This window comes from Lactuca sativa, chromosome 3, assembly GCF_002870075.4.
Source record: "Lactuca sativa cultivar Salinas chromosome 3, Lsat_Salinas_v11, whole genome shotgun sequence".
Taxonomy (NCBI): Eukaryota; Viridiplantae; Streptophyta; class Magnoliopsida; order Asterales; family Asteraceae; genus Lactuca; species Lactuca sativa.
Genome location: NC_056625.2, coordinates 63,058,696 through 63,074,537, shown reverse-complemented (window position 1 = coordinate 63,074,537; position 15,842 = coordinate 63,058,696). Strand labels below are relative to the sequence as shown.

At 35.4% G+C, this 15,842-nt stretch overlaps 2 protein-coding genes across 2 annotated transcripts; both read right to left on the bottom strand.

Moving 5' to 3' along the window:
* Nucleotides 1–5,277: 5,277 nt before the first annotated feature.
* Nucleotides 5,278–6,810, bottom strand: LOC111884259 (thaumatin-like protein 1b). The gene is made up of 4 exons (XM_023880572.3): nt 6,573–6,810; nt 5,794–6,490; nt 5,594–5,691; nt 5,278–5,486 (listed from the first exon to the last, which is right to left on the bottom strand). Exons 1-4 carry the CDS (start codon nt 6,634–6,636, stop codon nt 5,482–5,484), a joined length of 864 nt encoding a protein of 287 aa, XP_023736340.1. The 5' UTR covers nt 6,637–6,810; the 3' UTR covers nt 5,278–5,481.
* A 7,957-nt stretch (nt 6,811–14,767) lies between these two features.
* Nucleotides 14,768–15,622, bottom strand: LOC111884260 (protein TIC 20-II, chloroplastic). Its single transcript, XM_023880573.2, has one exon. It carries the CDS (start codon nt 15,511–15,513, stop codon nt 14,860–14,862), a length of 654 nt encoding a protein of 217 aa, XP_023736341.1. The 5' UTR covers nt 15,514–15,622; the 3' UTR covers nt 14,768–14,859.
* Between the last annotated feature and the right edge of the window lie 220 nt (nt 15,623–15,842).

The window sequence follows — 15,842 nt, the reverse complement described above, 5'->3', positions numbered from 1 at the left end:
ACACATCCCTATAGATGAACGCAAAGTCGTGTTACAGGAGGCTATTAGTTCTGACCATGGATTGTTTATGTCTGTGGCAGCAACATTGAAGGGGTTTGGTCAATGGATAGGTGGGAATTACATGAGTCTTCATGTCCTGAGTCGTTCGTGTCACCACCCGGGTGGTCTGCTTAGGTTTGTTGATGGGGCTGATGACATGAGTGGGCATATTGTTGGCATTCCAAAGCTGCCACCCAATGAACCGGAAGCCGGCCTCAATAATGGGTTGGTGTTGGATGCTCAGCTACTTGATCGTGTTTTTAAACTACTTATAACCATCGTCAAAAGCATCCCTCATACGTAACACCCTATTTCAAATTGTTTCCTAATTTGGAGCTGTGACCCGAATATCAGTTATCATAAGGCTATGATCCTTGGGGAAGGACAGATTCAAACCCCTTGGATGTGGATAATGTAGATTAGGTGATTCGAGAGTTCAGTTGTGTTTTGGAGCCCAAGGGTATAACCGTAAAGTGGTAGTTTGGGCCTTTTATGAATTTTAGAATTGAGCTTGGGAAGTTTTAAGGCAAATGAGAGTTGATAGAATTGTAGAACTTCTCATTACCTTTCCATGGATATAAAGAACGTCGAAATCGGACTTAGAATGAAGAAGTTAAGGCTTTTGGAAGATTGGTGGTTTTAGTCCCTAGTCGAGTATGTTGGGCGTACTCTATGAGTACGTTGAGCGTATTGGCTCACAAGTTGGTTGCGAAGGCGCCCACGTATGCAGGGCCGACGTACGTGGGACTATGCGGGGCGTACGCATGGCTGAGACAAACCCTAATTTTTAGGGTTTGTGCCCTATTTAAACACCTAAAGTTGTCTTGGGAGTTTCTTATGACCAACCTCCACCTCTCCAAACCCTAAGAACGAAACCCTAAGTTCCCTTTGAGTGTTTTGAGCTTAGAAGTGAACTTTGAGGGTGTTTTTGGTGATTTTGAAAGAAGAGGAACTCGTGGAAGTTGCATTGGTGTGGCTAGAGCTTGTGATCCAGAATCATCAGCGACTTGGAAAGCTCTTTGAGGTATAAAGCTCTTAACATGATGGTCCATTTTGTTAGATCTAAATAGGGCTTGTTTTTGTGCTTTTTATGGTCTTTTAAGTCATACATGGGAGTATAAGCTACTCCAGAAGATAAGAATGATAGATCTTAGCATTTTTTAGTTCCTTTATTCATAAAAATGCAACCTTGATGATTTATATTGGGCCATGCATGAGTTTGGGTGCTTATTATGGATTTTATTGAGTATTGGGTCTCTTTAAGACATGAAAAGGAGTAAAGTTGCCAACTTTACGTGTTAAGACATCATTTAGGATCAGATCTGAGAATTTGGCGTAATGGCTTAACTGATTAAGCACTTAATAGGGATATGGGTTGGTTGTGGAGTACGTTGGGCGTACCCAAACCGTACATCGCGCGTACTGGCCACAGGAGGTGTACGCTGAGCATAATTCTGAGTACGTCGGGCGTACTCAACTGCCATTGACTTTTGTTGACGTTTGGGTTTTGGGTCATATTTGGACTACTAGGGTTTTGCGCGTTGTTGGGCCATTAGTCCTTTTGACTTTGGGTCATTGTTAGGCTTTGGGCCTTTTGGATTTGCGCCCATGATTGGCTTCGGGTATCATTTTGGAATTTGGGTCATATTGGGCTTTTGGAGCCATTGCGTTGGGCCATGATTATTGGGCCAAGTGAGGAAATGGTAAGATGGTCTTTTAAACTGGGAGTTGAATAAATGAATCAGATTCCTAGTTATGGTTTATGGCCCAACTATTAATCGGGGTTTTATGTGATTGATAAGCGCAAGGATTTTCCGGATCAGCAGTCCGAGCTTTTATCTAGTGGTTTCAGCAGTTGAGGTGAGTTTCCTTCACTGTATCCGTGGGTCGAAGGCACCAATGTTGGACCACTAGTTTATGATGTAGTATGATGATTGTCTTTGTGACAACTGTCAGTTATGCATGTATTTGCTTGATGACTTTATGATTCTTTTGTTATGATATTTTGTGATAGCGGTAGGGGTGAAATAGACCTGGTATCTGGTTGAAATAGACCAAAGGGGATTGCAAGCACCCAAATATGTTTAACTGCATCCGGTTGAAATAGACCGAAGGGGATTGCAAGCACCCAGATATGCTTGGTTGTATCCGGTTGAAATATACCGAAGGGGATTACAAGCACCCAAATATGTTGGACTGTCCGGTTGAAATAGATCTTATGGGATTGCAAGCACCCAGATATGCTTGATTGTATGTTTGTATGGTATGCAGTATTTTAGGGAAATCACTAAGTTTCATGCTTACGGTTTATGTTTAAAATGTTTTTCATGTATTCCTGGTTCGCGAAGGAAGGTTCTGGCTTAATCGCAGCACATCCACCCATGTTTCCGCACTTTATGAATTTGAAATTGTACTCTAATAACTATTTTTACTCTGATCTACTTTGATATGATTAAATGGTGTTTATGGTTGATTTTTAAAAATGAAACTTTTACCTCGCTTTCTTTTCTTTTTAAAAATACTAAAATAAATAGTTTTAATACTTATTAGAAGTAGCTAAACTCGCTTTCTCCTTTTTACATGCAAGAAAAGTCTCTTTTTTTCGGCAAGAAAAGACGGTTTACCTCGCAAGCAGTCCCCATGTGAAGCAACTAAAGGGTTTGAACATATGTATCCAGGTCAAATAAGAAAGAAGTATCATTGATGCCCACTAGTCTTGATCGTACCCGTGCCTTAGGATTATAAACTTGGAACCCAAGCAACAAATCACCATTGTTGGTCAGTTCCAAAGCTTTAGTTAGATCTCCTTCAAATTGATTTGTTTTTTTATTGAAAAACCAAAGACCAAGAAGCATCTACATCTGTCCTCACCCAAATCTAAGTATCATCGATAACCCTAGAAATCACAGCTAGAGAACCTTGGATGGTTACTAGTTTTCGGGTTTCCCAACTGGGTCTTCGCAAAGCAATCATACCAAAAACATGAGTCCTCAAATCCAATGACATTATATAACGAAGTTGTACTTCTTGTGAATAAGGAAAACAACGTCCTACCACCCAATGCAATACCCCATTGAGATAACACGCCTCTGATAACACTTTATTATACAAAGGCATTGGGGAAGCAATCGGACACCACGCACGTGTCTTCATGGCATAAACAAATGTACTTTCTACAATTCCCCTAAATATGGGTATACTCACAATCTTGTTATCATCAATCAGTCGAAACCAAGCCCGATCCCTATCCCATAAATGCATCTCTGAGGACAATCAGGGTTAGTTGGCAAGGGTTCCATAAACTAATTATAACTTTTACAAACTTAATCAAATAGATAATTATGTTACATGAACCAACAACATTGACATTTCCGAATGGAAACTTGAATGTTGTTATACCAATGTATCCACACAATGGCAATTGGTCTTATGCATGTAACGCACAAAAGAAGTCAACGCCATATTCTTCTATGTGTTTATGTTTAAGTCTATGTGTGAACAGGACCCTTTGTAGGGATCGAGAAGTGTGCATCCGGATGAAACCGGGGTTATCAATACAAGAACGTAATGATTTGGAGACTGATCTAAACCGTAGAAGGGATTTGGGAGGTAGCCTTGTCAAGATTTCAACCATCAAGTCTTCACATAGATAACCTGACATTGTGTAATTTTGTGTTTTCCAGCACGATAAAATTAGTAGTAGTAATGAGATGTCAAAACATCTTTTGTTTTTTTTATAAGCTTTCAAAAAGAATATTTGTTTAATCAAATTGTACATTCTTTTTGAACGAAATCAAGTATATTACAATTTTGCTTGCTTTTCAAGATTTCCTAAAAAAAAATTCCAAAGATTACAATGCTGGCAAGTATACTTTTGTAAGAGTCTATGTATTTCTTAGAGATGTTTTTCATTGCTTTTTTTGTTCTTGTTTTGATATATATTTCAGTTACCAAGCAACATGCAAAATCACAAGTTAACCATAGGCTCAACGCTCAATGCGTACTAAAGTTTTTTTTTAAAATCGTCATAGTTTTCTACTGCTAACTGAAGATCGTAATTAGTAATACTCATATCGATAACTCAAAATTTTGAATTTTGAAAACCCAAACAAAGTTTTTTTTAAAATCGTCATAGTTTTCTACTGCTAAGTGAAGATCGTAATTAGTAATACTCATATCGATAACTCAAAATTTTGAATTTTGAAAACCCAAACAAAGTTTTTTTTAAAATCGTCATAGTTTTCTACTGCTAAGTGAAGATCGTAATTAGTAATACTCATATCGATAACTCAAAATTTTGAATTTTGAAAACCCAAACAAAGTATTATCATCACAAATTTAACAAGCCAAGAAAATCTAAATTTAAAAGGGCATAGCAATTAATCATCGGATCAAGAAGAAAGAGTGTCTTATGAAAAATCGTCGAAGTATATTGCGACTTGCGACTTGCGAGGAGGGAAAAGATACAGGTCGGTGGGTGCAGGGCTTTAATGGGCTTAGATGGTTCACAATTCACACAGGTTTTCACTATAAATTAATTAATTAAAAAAAAAAAAAAAAAAGGAATTTTTCCAATATACTTTCTTAATGCTTATTTACCCAAGATTTGCCAATATACTTTCTTAAGATAATAAATATTGAAATCGGTTACCATATTGATCCAAGGATATATATATACTCTTGTAGTCTTGTTATTAAGTCCATGTTGTGCAGGAGATAATAGTAGAGAATATGAGAGATGGAGAGAGATAATGTTTAGAAATACGAGTAGTGTTCAAACCAGTTCGTCTCTGGCATGTATTTTAAGTTGTTTTTTTTTTTCGAACTTCGAACAACTATTAGGGTTCGTAAATTATCCAACTAGGTGTAATCTTCATTTGTTTTATTTATGTTTTGACACATAGAAAGGGTCATTCCGATATCAACCCCAACCCATCTATTTCACAATCTCACATTTTTAGCTAAACAGGCTTGGATTGAATTGCAATTTTCAACCCATTTAATTAAAAAGTCAATACAAACCCAACCCACATATGAGATCCTCTTATATGTGAAACTTGAATTAAATGAATGGTTCATCATTTTCCCAACTGATGGTTTTCTTTAACATTCAAATTAACCGTTCACCAAGCTACAATTTTGCTCCTAACATGACAAAACCGATTAAAAGGAATCAATTTAGCAACACACCATTGATCTTGATGCCTAAAGCTCAAAACAAACATAAAAACCCTTCAGTTTTTGCTTAGCATCCGACATTTAACTCGATTTCATTTCTCATCTTCATTTGCAAGTCTCAGTTTTCTAAAACAACAAATAGAGATATGAACCACAAATATAAGATCTAAACAAACCAAACTCTAACCAATGTACAACAACTAGGAAACACATATTTCCTCCATCTCACCAAATCAACAACTCACAAAACACATTGTACGCCTGTTAGCCTGAAAACAAAAAACAAACATACACAAAGTTATATCGCCTACATGTTCAAAAACCTTAAACCAATAAGTGTAATACACTATCAGTTATAGTGAAAGTTATTTCAGACCTGAAACACCACCACCATGATGCCGACCAATGTACATCATGGTTTTATTTACGAGTGGCAAATCCGCCTTCTCATTCCTAGCTTCTAGAAGCTTTTCACTGTTCGATTTCCATCAAAATCACACGATTGGAAGAGTAATAAACTACAATTAATCATTAGAAAAATCAAATTTAATGTATGGATTGATGATTTTAGCGTACCTGGTGTAGGGTAATGGACAGAATATGATAACATAATTAGCTCCGGCACATGTGAAAGTGCTGGTTTTATCATCATAAGCATAGCTGTATGAACGTGGGCAAACGTGCTTAAAATACTGTGAGAATTCCGTCGGCGGGCAAGTCTCCGGCGTGTTATAACCTTCACTACAACAAAACCTCGGATCCCCAAACGCCTCACACGCGCTCTTACATGCCACTACAGTCCGACTCCTACTCGAACGCGCCACCCTAAGCGCGGTGGGGCAACCGGCGTTTAAGTCAACTAAACAACCGGTGGAACTGCATCCTCCGCTCGTAGCGTCTCTGGGAATCACAAGCATCGGGAGGTTATACCCGTCGACCAAACTGACGTCATAGAAATCAAGGCCTTGGTCACCGTTGAGTGTGAATTCCACTAGCGTGGCGGGAGGTTCGGCGCCGCGGCCTTCGCACTCGACTTTGCCGGAGCCGCAATCGGCGGTGACGCAAGAGAATCTTCCGGTTGAATCTGTCCGACAATCAGTACGACCCCATAACCGACCCGACCAAGCTACGGGTATTCGTAGGGTTCTTGATTTACCGGGGTTTAGAGCAAAACCGGTGGGATTTAACACGGTTCTATCAGCGCCGGTGAGTATCCCCGGCCATATAGTGTGCCGACATCTGTTCACGACCTTAAACGTCGTCGATTCGACCACTGCAGCCATTAAACAAAAGCAAAAATATCATCAAGAAATTGAAGAAATTATTCGGGATTAGAGGGGAAAAGAGAAGCATACCTGAAAGTAATGAAAATGTGAAGATTAGAATGAGAAGGATTGGAGGGATATGAAGACGATTCATTTTGGAAGAGGATTCAATTAGGGATTGGGATTGGGATTGGGATTGAGATCGGAATGGGGTTTGAAAAGGGAAAGGCGACAGAGTAGTAAAGCAGAAACTTTGCCGATTTCGATTGGACTTGATCTTATTCTTCCCACCAAAAAATAGTTTTTGTACATTTTGTGTGATTCAGTTCATTATTAGGACTTTATGTCAATATCCAATAAATACTATCAATATCATGTTTAGTTGTTTACTAACTAAAATATCACTCATGTTCGAACTACATGGAAATGATGTCGTTACATGTGTATCCTTCGTACAAAATAATTCTATTTTGCACATAAAATTCATTTTAGTCCAACCAATAACAATGATACCGGTAGTATCATCTTTTTAGATATCAAAGTAGTTTAGGTCTGACAAGATATAGATCCGGTGAAAAGAAATTTTTGACAAGAAATGTAAGAAGTTTTTTTTTCTACGTATCTTTTTATGAATTAAAAAAATAAATAAAAAATATCATGATTAATAAAAAATAATAATAATAAATAAAATATAATTAGAAGGCTTAAACATCCACCATTCCACGTCTCTCATTACTAGTCCACCATTGATGGTAATTATCAAAATCAAATCATATTTAAACAATAAAATATATGGTTATGCATTGATAATCTACTTAAAACAATAACTATCAAATTTGACATTAAATTAGGAATTGCTTACTTAAAACAATAACCACCAAATTTGACATTAAATTAGGAATTGTTTTTTTAAAATGATCTATTGTTTCGTCCTAAAAATTACGTTTTCGAGGGGTTTTTTTTGGTATTTGACTACTATTTGTAACAAAAATAACAACATTGCATTTATATTACACATATTACAAGCTACAAACAAAAAAACAAAAGAACGGAAAAAAAATTACGAAAACCATAGGTACGTAAGAAACCTACTATTACTTGAAATGCGCTTTGATAACATTCTTTTTCGCTTGGGTATGGCTCTTATTCCGGGAGCTCGCCAATTAGTTAACCATAGACATATTTTAGTCAATAGTCGTATAGTGGATATATCAAGTTATCGTTGCAAACCAAAGATACTATTGCGGCGAGGGATGAATATAAGTCTAAAGCTCTAATTCAATATTCTCTCGATTCATCCCCCCCCCCCCCCCCCCCCCCCATGAGGAATTGTCAAACCATTTGACTCTTCAACCATTCAAATATAAAGGATTAGTCAATCTTACAAGCAACTAATGCATATTTCGTGCATTGAACACTTGTACACCGTAAGTTTCTTACTAACTTACTGTTTTATTTTATTTTTTTCGTTTTTTTCAAAAAAAAAAGCATCTATTAAATCTCCTACCAAACAATAAAAGCAAAAAAGAAGTTTCAAGATTCAGAGACACATCTAGTTGTTTTTTGAAGGGTCCATTAAGAAAGAATTTCAAACTTCAAACGCACACAAAATTAGCAAAACTAAAAATTACAACTTTATATATTGTGAGCCAACATGCCCTGAAAGAGCAGAGCAGATGGCCCACCCCATAGTAGACGATCCACCAAACAATAGCTCATTGCCCCCAAATAGTAATCAACCGAGCGTTTGACCGTAGAATAACTTAATGAGCTACGGTTTTAAAAGCTAGTTTGGAATAAATACAAATTTTTGACTAAAAATTAATAAATAATTAAGGATTTTGGCTAGTTTTGTAATTATCTCTTTGTATTTTTCGAGGGCAAAAGAAGTTGATTAAATTAAAGATTATCATCATTATTGTTTGTTTTCTTTTGTTAGTCTAACTTTAACCAAACTAATGTACTTTTTTTTTTGCCGAACAAACCAAATATATACTGGTTTGTTTCTGAATTTTTTTCAAACTAATAGGAAATTAGGATAATTATTATTTATGGTTGGATCTTGGAAGTTGATGAATATAGTTTTTTGGTTATGTTCTTGAAGCTGTAATGAAGATGTTGCTCGTGATGAAATTGGAGAATGGTGTATTTGTATTAGCTATATTTTAATCAAGCATCATGTTTTGGAGATATTGTTAAAAGTAGTCACTAACTTTTATTTTAAAGATATCTAGTAATAGACATTTGATATATATTTGATAACAATGTGTCTAACAAAGTGTTTCTAATAAGGAGATTCTTAGTTCAATCTCAAACATATACTAACTTGTCGTTCTAAAAAATTGATATATATTTGTCTTTTCTAAAAATAATAAAGATATCTATATATTTATATTAATGATTTTATTAAGTCCAGTTTAATTACAATAATTGTTATATACATAGTTCTATTTTTTTTTATTTTTTGAACTTTAAAACCGATGAGATTTTATTTAAACCAACACACTTCAAGCAAATGGCTAGATAGGAAAACATGGCAAAAAACATTAAAGAAAAGGGTGTTAGTTATAGTTAGTTAATTGTTATTTAGTTAGCTTGAGTTAGTTGCTTGTTAGTTAGATCACATGTCTCTCACGTGATTGTTGTTAGTCAGTTATATTAGAGGTTTCTCTTTCTTTTGTATATATTTTGTAACAGTTCCATTGTTGTAGTCAATTGATCCAATACATAAATAAAGATCAAAACATTTTTCTCATTTTTCTTGTTCAATTCTTTACTTGCAAACATGGTATCAGAGCTGTCTGATTGATTTTCAATCAATTTTTCATCATTTTTTCATACTTTGTTCTTCATTCGTGATTTCTTTCATCTTCATTTTAATCAATGGCTTCACAAACATTTCAATCAACTCAAAATTTTGTTCAAAATTCCTCAGATCCACTTTATCTTCATCCGTTGATCATCCAGGCATGTTGCTTGTTTCTAAGCAATTCGATGGATCAAAATTTGGCTCATGGAAGAAAGAAATCACGATTGCTTTATCTGCCAAGAACAAATTGGGATTCGTGAATGGAAAGATCATCAAACCATCTTTTGATCATAATACCTTCGATCTATGGCAGTGATGCAATGATATGGTCATGTCGTGGATATTGAATGTTTTATCTAGCGACATTGTTGAATCTGTGTTATATTCATCCACATTCATCCACAACTGAAGATATTTGGAAAGATCTGGATGATAGATTCGGTCAATCAAATGGTGCAAAGCTATATCAACTCAACAAAGAAATATCTGATTTGTCTCAAGGATCTAATGATCTTGCCGCTTATTTCACTAAATTGAAGAAGAATTGGGATGAATTAAATGTTTTGCCAACAGTTCCAAATTACGCGTGTAATGTTGCTCAACAGATGCAAGAAATTCAACAAAATCAAAGGCTCATCAAGTTTCTTATGGGACTGAATGGAGATTATAACTTTGTTAGAAGTAATATTCTCATGATGAAGCCACTCCCCACTGTTGCTCAAGCTTATGCTCTTCTCATACAAGATGAAAAACAAAGAGAGGTGCAAACACCTTCTAACTTCATATCTGAATCAGTTTCCTTGAATGTTTCTGTAAAATCTGGATTTGGAGGAAACAATAATAGAGGAAATTATGAAAACAAAAAGAATCAATATTATTCTTTCTGCAAGAAATATGGACATACTGCAAACAAATGTTACAGATTAGTTAGATTCCTAAAAGACTTCAAATTCACCAAGAACAGATCTACCAATGCAAATGTTTTAACTGCTTCTGTTTTTCAAAACAATAATGAAGATGGATCAAAGGAAGATATCTCTCCAACTTTGAGTCTAGACAAATCTCATTCTGTGAATGACTTGACCAAAGATCAATATCATCAATTGTGTTCTTTGTTGAGCAAACTTAATGACAATAATGGCAGTAACAATCATCAACAACAAATGAATCAAAATTATAATAATCAAGCCTCTGTCAATTTTGTTGGTAACACTTTCTTGTCTCAACAAGATTCTAGTTATCCTCATAATTGTCATTGTCTTGAAACAGCCTCAATGACATGGATAATTGATTCTGGTGTAAGTGACCATATGTGTTACAACAAATTTTTGTTGTTCAATATTCACAAACTTCATTCTCCCTATCATATAACTCTTTTAAATGGAAAACAAAACAAAGCATATGAAGTTAGAAGTATCAATCTAATTGATAACGTTGTTTTACATAATGTTTTACATGTTCCTTTGTTTAAATCCAATCTATTATCCATAGCAAAACTTTGTAAACAATAAAAATCTTTAGTTGTTTTCTCTGAAAGTTTTTGCTTCCTATTGCAGGGCCTTTCTCAGAAGAGGCCATTGGTTCTTGGTAAACATCGAGTCGGTCTATACTTCATTCATTCAAATCCAAGAACAACTCAAGGAATTGTTCTTTCTGTTACTTCAAACAATGCTTTTGATTCCTCTGTATTGTTTTCAAATTCCATTTGTAAATCATTCTCTTGTAATACTTATGTTTCTATATGGCATAATAGACTTGGACATCTTCCAATGTACAAGTTAAAAACTCTTGGTTTGTTGAATAAAGAGAATGATATTTTTGATAAATCTTGTGATGTTTGTTCTAAATCTAGACAACACAAACTTCCTTTCAGTCATAGTATCATTCATTCCTCATCTTCTTTTGAACTCATACATATTGACACATGGGGTCCTTACAATACCAAAACTTATAATAATCAATCATTTTTCTTGACAATTGTTGATGATTTCCCAAGAGCCACATGGACTCATTTGTTAAGCACAAAGAGTGATGTTTTTGGTGTTCTAAAAGGCTTTATTCAAATGGTTGAAACTCAATACAGGACAAAATTGAAGACGATCAGATGTGATAATGCCTTTGAGTTAGGATCAAGTAATGAAGCAAAACTATTTCTTCAAGAAAAAGGAATCATCCATCAAACCAGCTGCAGTTTTACACCTCAACAAAATGGGGTGGTTGAAAGAAAACACAAACATATATCAGAAACTTCACAAGCTCTTTTGTTTAAATCAAAGCTTCCTCAGAAACTTTGGGGAGATTGTGTTCTCACTGCTACTTATCTCATTAATAGATTTCCTTCAAAGATTCTCAATTGAAAAACTCCTTTCTTTCTTCTTACTGGAAAACAACCTTCATACAATCAACTGAAGACATTTGGTTGTTTATGTTATGCTAGTACTCCACAACACAACAGAGGTAAGTTCCAACCAAGATCTGTCCCTTTTATTTTCACTGGGTACCCTTTTGGAAAGAAAGCATACAAACTTTATAATCTTGATACACACAAGGTTTTCATATCAAGGGATGTTATTTTTCATGAAGAAATATTTCCTTATCAACTCAAAAACAAAATTTCACCACCATTATTTCCAAATAACGAAAATACCCTTCATGCTGAAGAATCACATTCACCAAGTATACAACCCAATTCTTCAACTCTAAATGATACTTCTATTGCCTCAAACATTCCATCTTCACAATCATTACGAAGAACAACAAGAACCATCATAACTGCATCATATTTGCAAGATTATATATGTAACATTGCTTCATGTGAAAATTATTTTTCATGTTCTTCTTTTGCTACATGTATGCACACTGTAACTCAAACCATGTCACCCAAACATGTTTGTTTTAGCAATCTCTCTACAGCTAGCAAACAACTCATGTGCAACATGGACAGAATCATCGAACCTTCCACTTATGATGATGTTGCATCTTTACCTGAATGGCAAGAGGCAATGGCAAAAGAATTTGAAGCTTTAGAGGCTAATAACACTTGTAAAATTGTGGATCTTCCCAAAGGCAATAAACTCATTAGCTGTAAATGGGTTTATAAAGTAAAATATAAAGCCAATGGGGATGAAGAAAGACGCAAAGGAAGATTGGTTGTTAAAGGGTTTATTCAAAAGGAAGGCCTTGATTATACTAAAACCTTTTTCATGTTGTCAACATGACAACAATTCGAGTTCTTATTGCTACAACTATCAAGAAATCATGGCCAATGTTTCAACTAGATGTCAAAAATGCATTTCTACATGGTGACTTGGATGAAGAAATTTACATGAAGCCACCTCCAGAACTTCAATTATCCAACCCAAATCAAGTGTGCGAACTTCAAAAATCATTGTACAGATTGAAACAAGCATCTAGGCAGTGGTATGCAAAACTATCTTCTGCCTTGAAGGAAAGAGGTTATCAACACTCAAAAATGATTACTCTCTTTTTCACAAAACAATGGGTTCATTTAAAACTTTTGTGGCAGTCTATGTTGATGATTTGATGATCACAAGAAACAATGAAGAGGAAATATCAAATCCTAAACAATTTCTTGATACCACTTTCAAAATTAAAGATCTTGGATCTTTAAATTTCTTTTTGGGAATAGAAATTCTATATACCACCTTTGGAGTTATTTTAACACAAAGGAAATATGCAAATGACATGATCAAGAAATTTGAGTGCAATTCCACTGCTATTTGTCCTTTGCCTTATAATGGCAAACTTCTAATTGGTCAAGGAAAAATGCTAGATTCTCCAGAGTTATATCGCAAATTAGTGGGCAAGCTAAACTTCTGGGTTCACACTAGACCTGATTTGGCTTTTGCTATTCAACATTTGAGCCAATTCATGGCAGAACCCAGAGTTCCACATTATGAAGCTACTAAACATGTTCTTCGTTATATCAACAAAGACTCATGTCAAGGATTATTCATGAACAATTCTGATGATTTCAATTTACAAGCCTACTATGATTCTGATTGGGCCTCATGTCCTCAATCAAGAAGAAGTGTTACTGGTTTTGTTATTCTTCTTGGAAACAGCCCAATTGCATGGAAGTCAAAGAAACAAATAATGGTTTCTTTATCATCCGCTGAAGCAGAATATAGAAGTATGTAAAGACTCACAACTGAACTTGCTTGGTTAACTCGATTACTTCATGAATTGGAGTTCCTAATGCCACTCATGTTCCAGTTCATTGTGACAGTCAAGCTGCCATATATATTGCCAAAAACCCTGTATTTCACGAAAGGACTAAACATGTGGAATTAGACTATCACTTTCTCTAATTTTTCTTGTTCAATTCTTTACTTGCAAACAAAGGGAACACTAATTTACCCAATTACATGCTCTTTTTGACCTCTTATATTTAAACCACATGAAAACCAAATATATAATATTTTCAGCAGTCTTAGTAGGAGAGGTGATAATCTTGTTAAACGGCTTGTTATTTTTCGCTTCACATAAACACCTTAACATATAGCCATTAACAAAAGTTGAAGGCGACTTGCTTTTCCCTTGATTTGGGAAACGCATCTTCAGCTTGCTTGTCCCAAGCAAGTCATCCTTCCAAAACAAGGTACCAAAACTTGAAGTCGCATGGAAGCATCTAAGTATACGGGCCATATTTTTCACATTGTTTCAAAACTTGAAGTCACATTGGATTTGTGTAAAATACGCATTTCTATTCATTCAAATGTTTTATTGTGACCAAAAAAAGAAATAATTTTTGTACATACAACACTTATTATTGTAGACCAAAACCATTTATACACTCAACATTTTAACCATAAAACACTTTAAACAATAGGTGAAAAAAAACTCATAAATGGATTTTCAGGCAATCTAATTGGCGTTGATCATATTTTATAATTCACTAAAGGATTTATTACTTATTTAAGTATTACTGATCCATTTTCCACAAAATTTTGCAATAATGTTGTATTTATACAAAATATATAATGATATTCTGGACTATGACCAAAAAATACAACATATGATTTGGTGATCTTCTTAACCAGATAACTATTTCATGTACTTAGAACATAATCATAATAGAGGTTTCCAACTTTCCCTTCAAGTTCAGAAACATTAACAGACTGGTCAAAATCTCAAGATCTATAGCCAACGAGTTCAATTTCATTGTTGCTACTAGAAAAACTAATCATCCAAATCAAAATCTACACCTTGCTAAATAATACACTCCATTTTCAGTTAAGAAACTTCAAGCAACAAAAAATCCATTCGACTGATAAATCTGGAGTCTCTGAAAAAGAACAAGTGCACACAAAGCTCTTCAACACTTTTCGTAACATGTTTTTCCATATTTGCAAAATGTTTTTGTCAGCAATGGTTCAAGAACTGAATAAGTCATTTTGAGCTATGTTTTCAACACTTGCAGATTGGATAATTAAGAATCAAGCAACAAGCAACAAGCAACAAGAAAAACTTATAAACTCAAAACACGAAATGTAACTAAATTTCAGGGAGAACATGATAAACGTACACAATTTCTCATCGGAATCTTCAAAATTGCCTGCCAGCAGCATCACCAACCAACGGCAATTTCGGTGTTCTTCCCAAAATCGAAAACACCAAGCTATAAACAAAGCAAATAACAACAAACACAAAAATCACATTGTGGCTTATCATCAAAATCTTTCCCCCGATTCCATGTGGCCCTGGATTGAATATTCTCTGAACCAACATCGGTAGAACCAACAGAACATCGAGCACCACCGCCTGCATCGCATTGAAACGAGCGTAACGGCTGGCATTCGTGTTACGGACAACGCCGATGTACAGCAACAAGAAAGCGAGGTAGCTTGCGTAAGGAATTGAACGGTAGAATGAGAGTAAAGGTAGCAAGGGCTCGAGAGCGAGGCCTAGGGTTCTAGGGTATTGGGCGAAGAGGAATCGGCCGTATTGGAGACCGTTGAAGAAGGGGAAAAAGTATGCTGCGGCTGAGATTAATCTGTCGCTGACCGGAGTTGAGTTGTTTGACGCTGAGATTATTGTGCGTCGGCGTGATTGAGCGGTGGAATTTGAGCGGAGTGATAGCGATTGTGGTGGTGAAAGTGAAAGGATGTTTGATCTAAGAGGGTGAATCGAGATAGTTGACCGAGGGGGTTTTTGTGGTGGTGGTGATAAGGATAGGCGGAGGAGGGGTATGGCTGCCATCGATAGCGGTGGCGTTCTCTTCGGTTTCGACGGAGAAAGGGGGGAATCAAGAGAAATGGAACAACCGTGCAAGGGTTTTAGAGATGCAAAAGGATAACAAAAAATGTTTGAAGGGGGTGTTTTTGGTTATAGCTTATTTGTGTTTATTTGTGTGTGGGAATAAGCAATAAGCAATAAGTATGGGGAGGGATGCTTATTTACCTTAATAAGTTGGATTTTATCCAAACACTCAAATTAGCTTATTGTTCGAATAAGCAATAAGCACCTCTTTTTTTCCTATCCAAACACCCCCGAAGATATAAACAGAATCAATTACAAATATGTCCTTT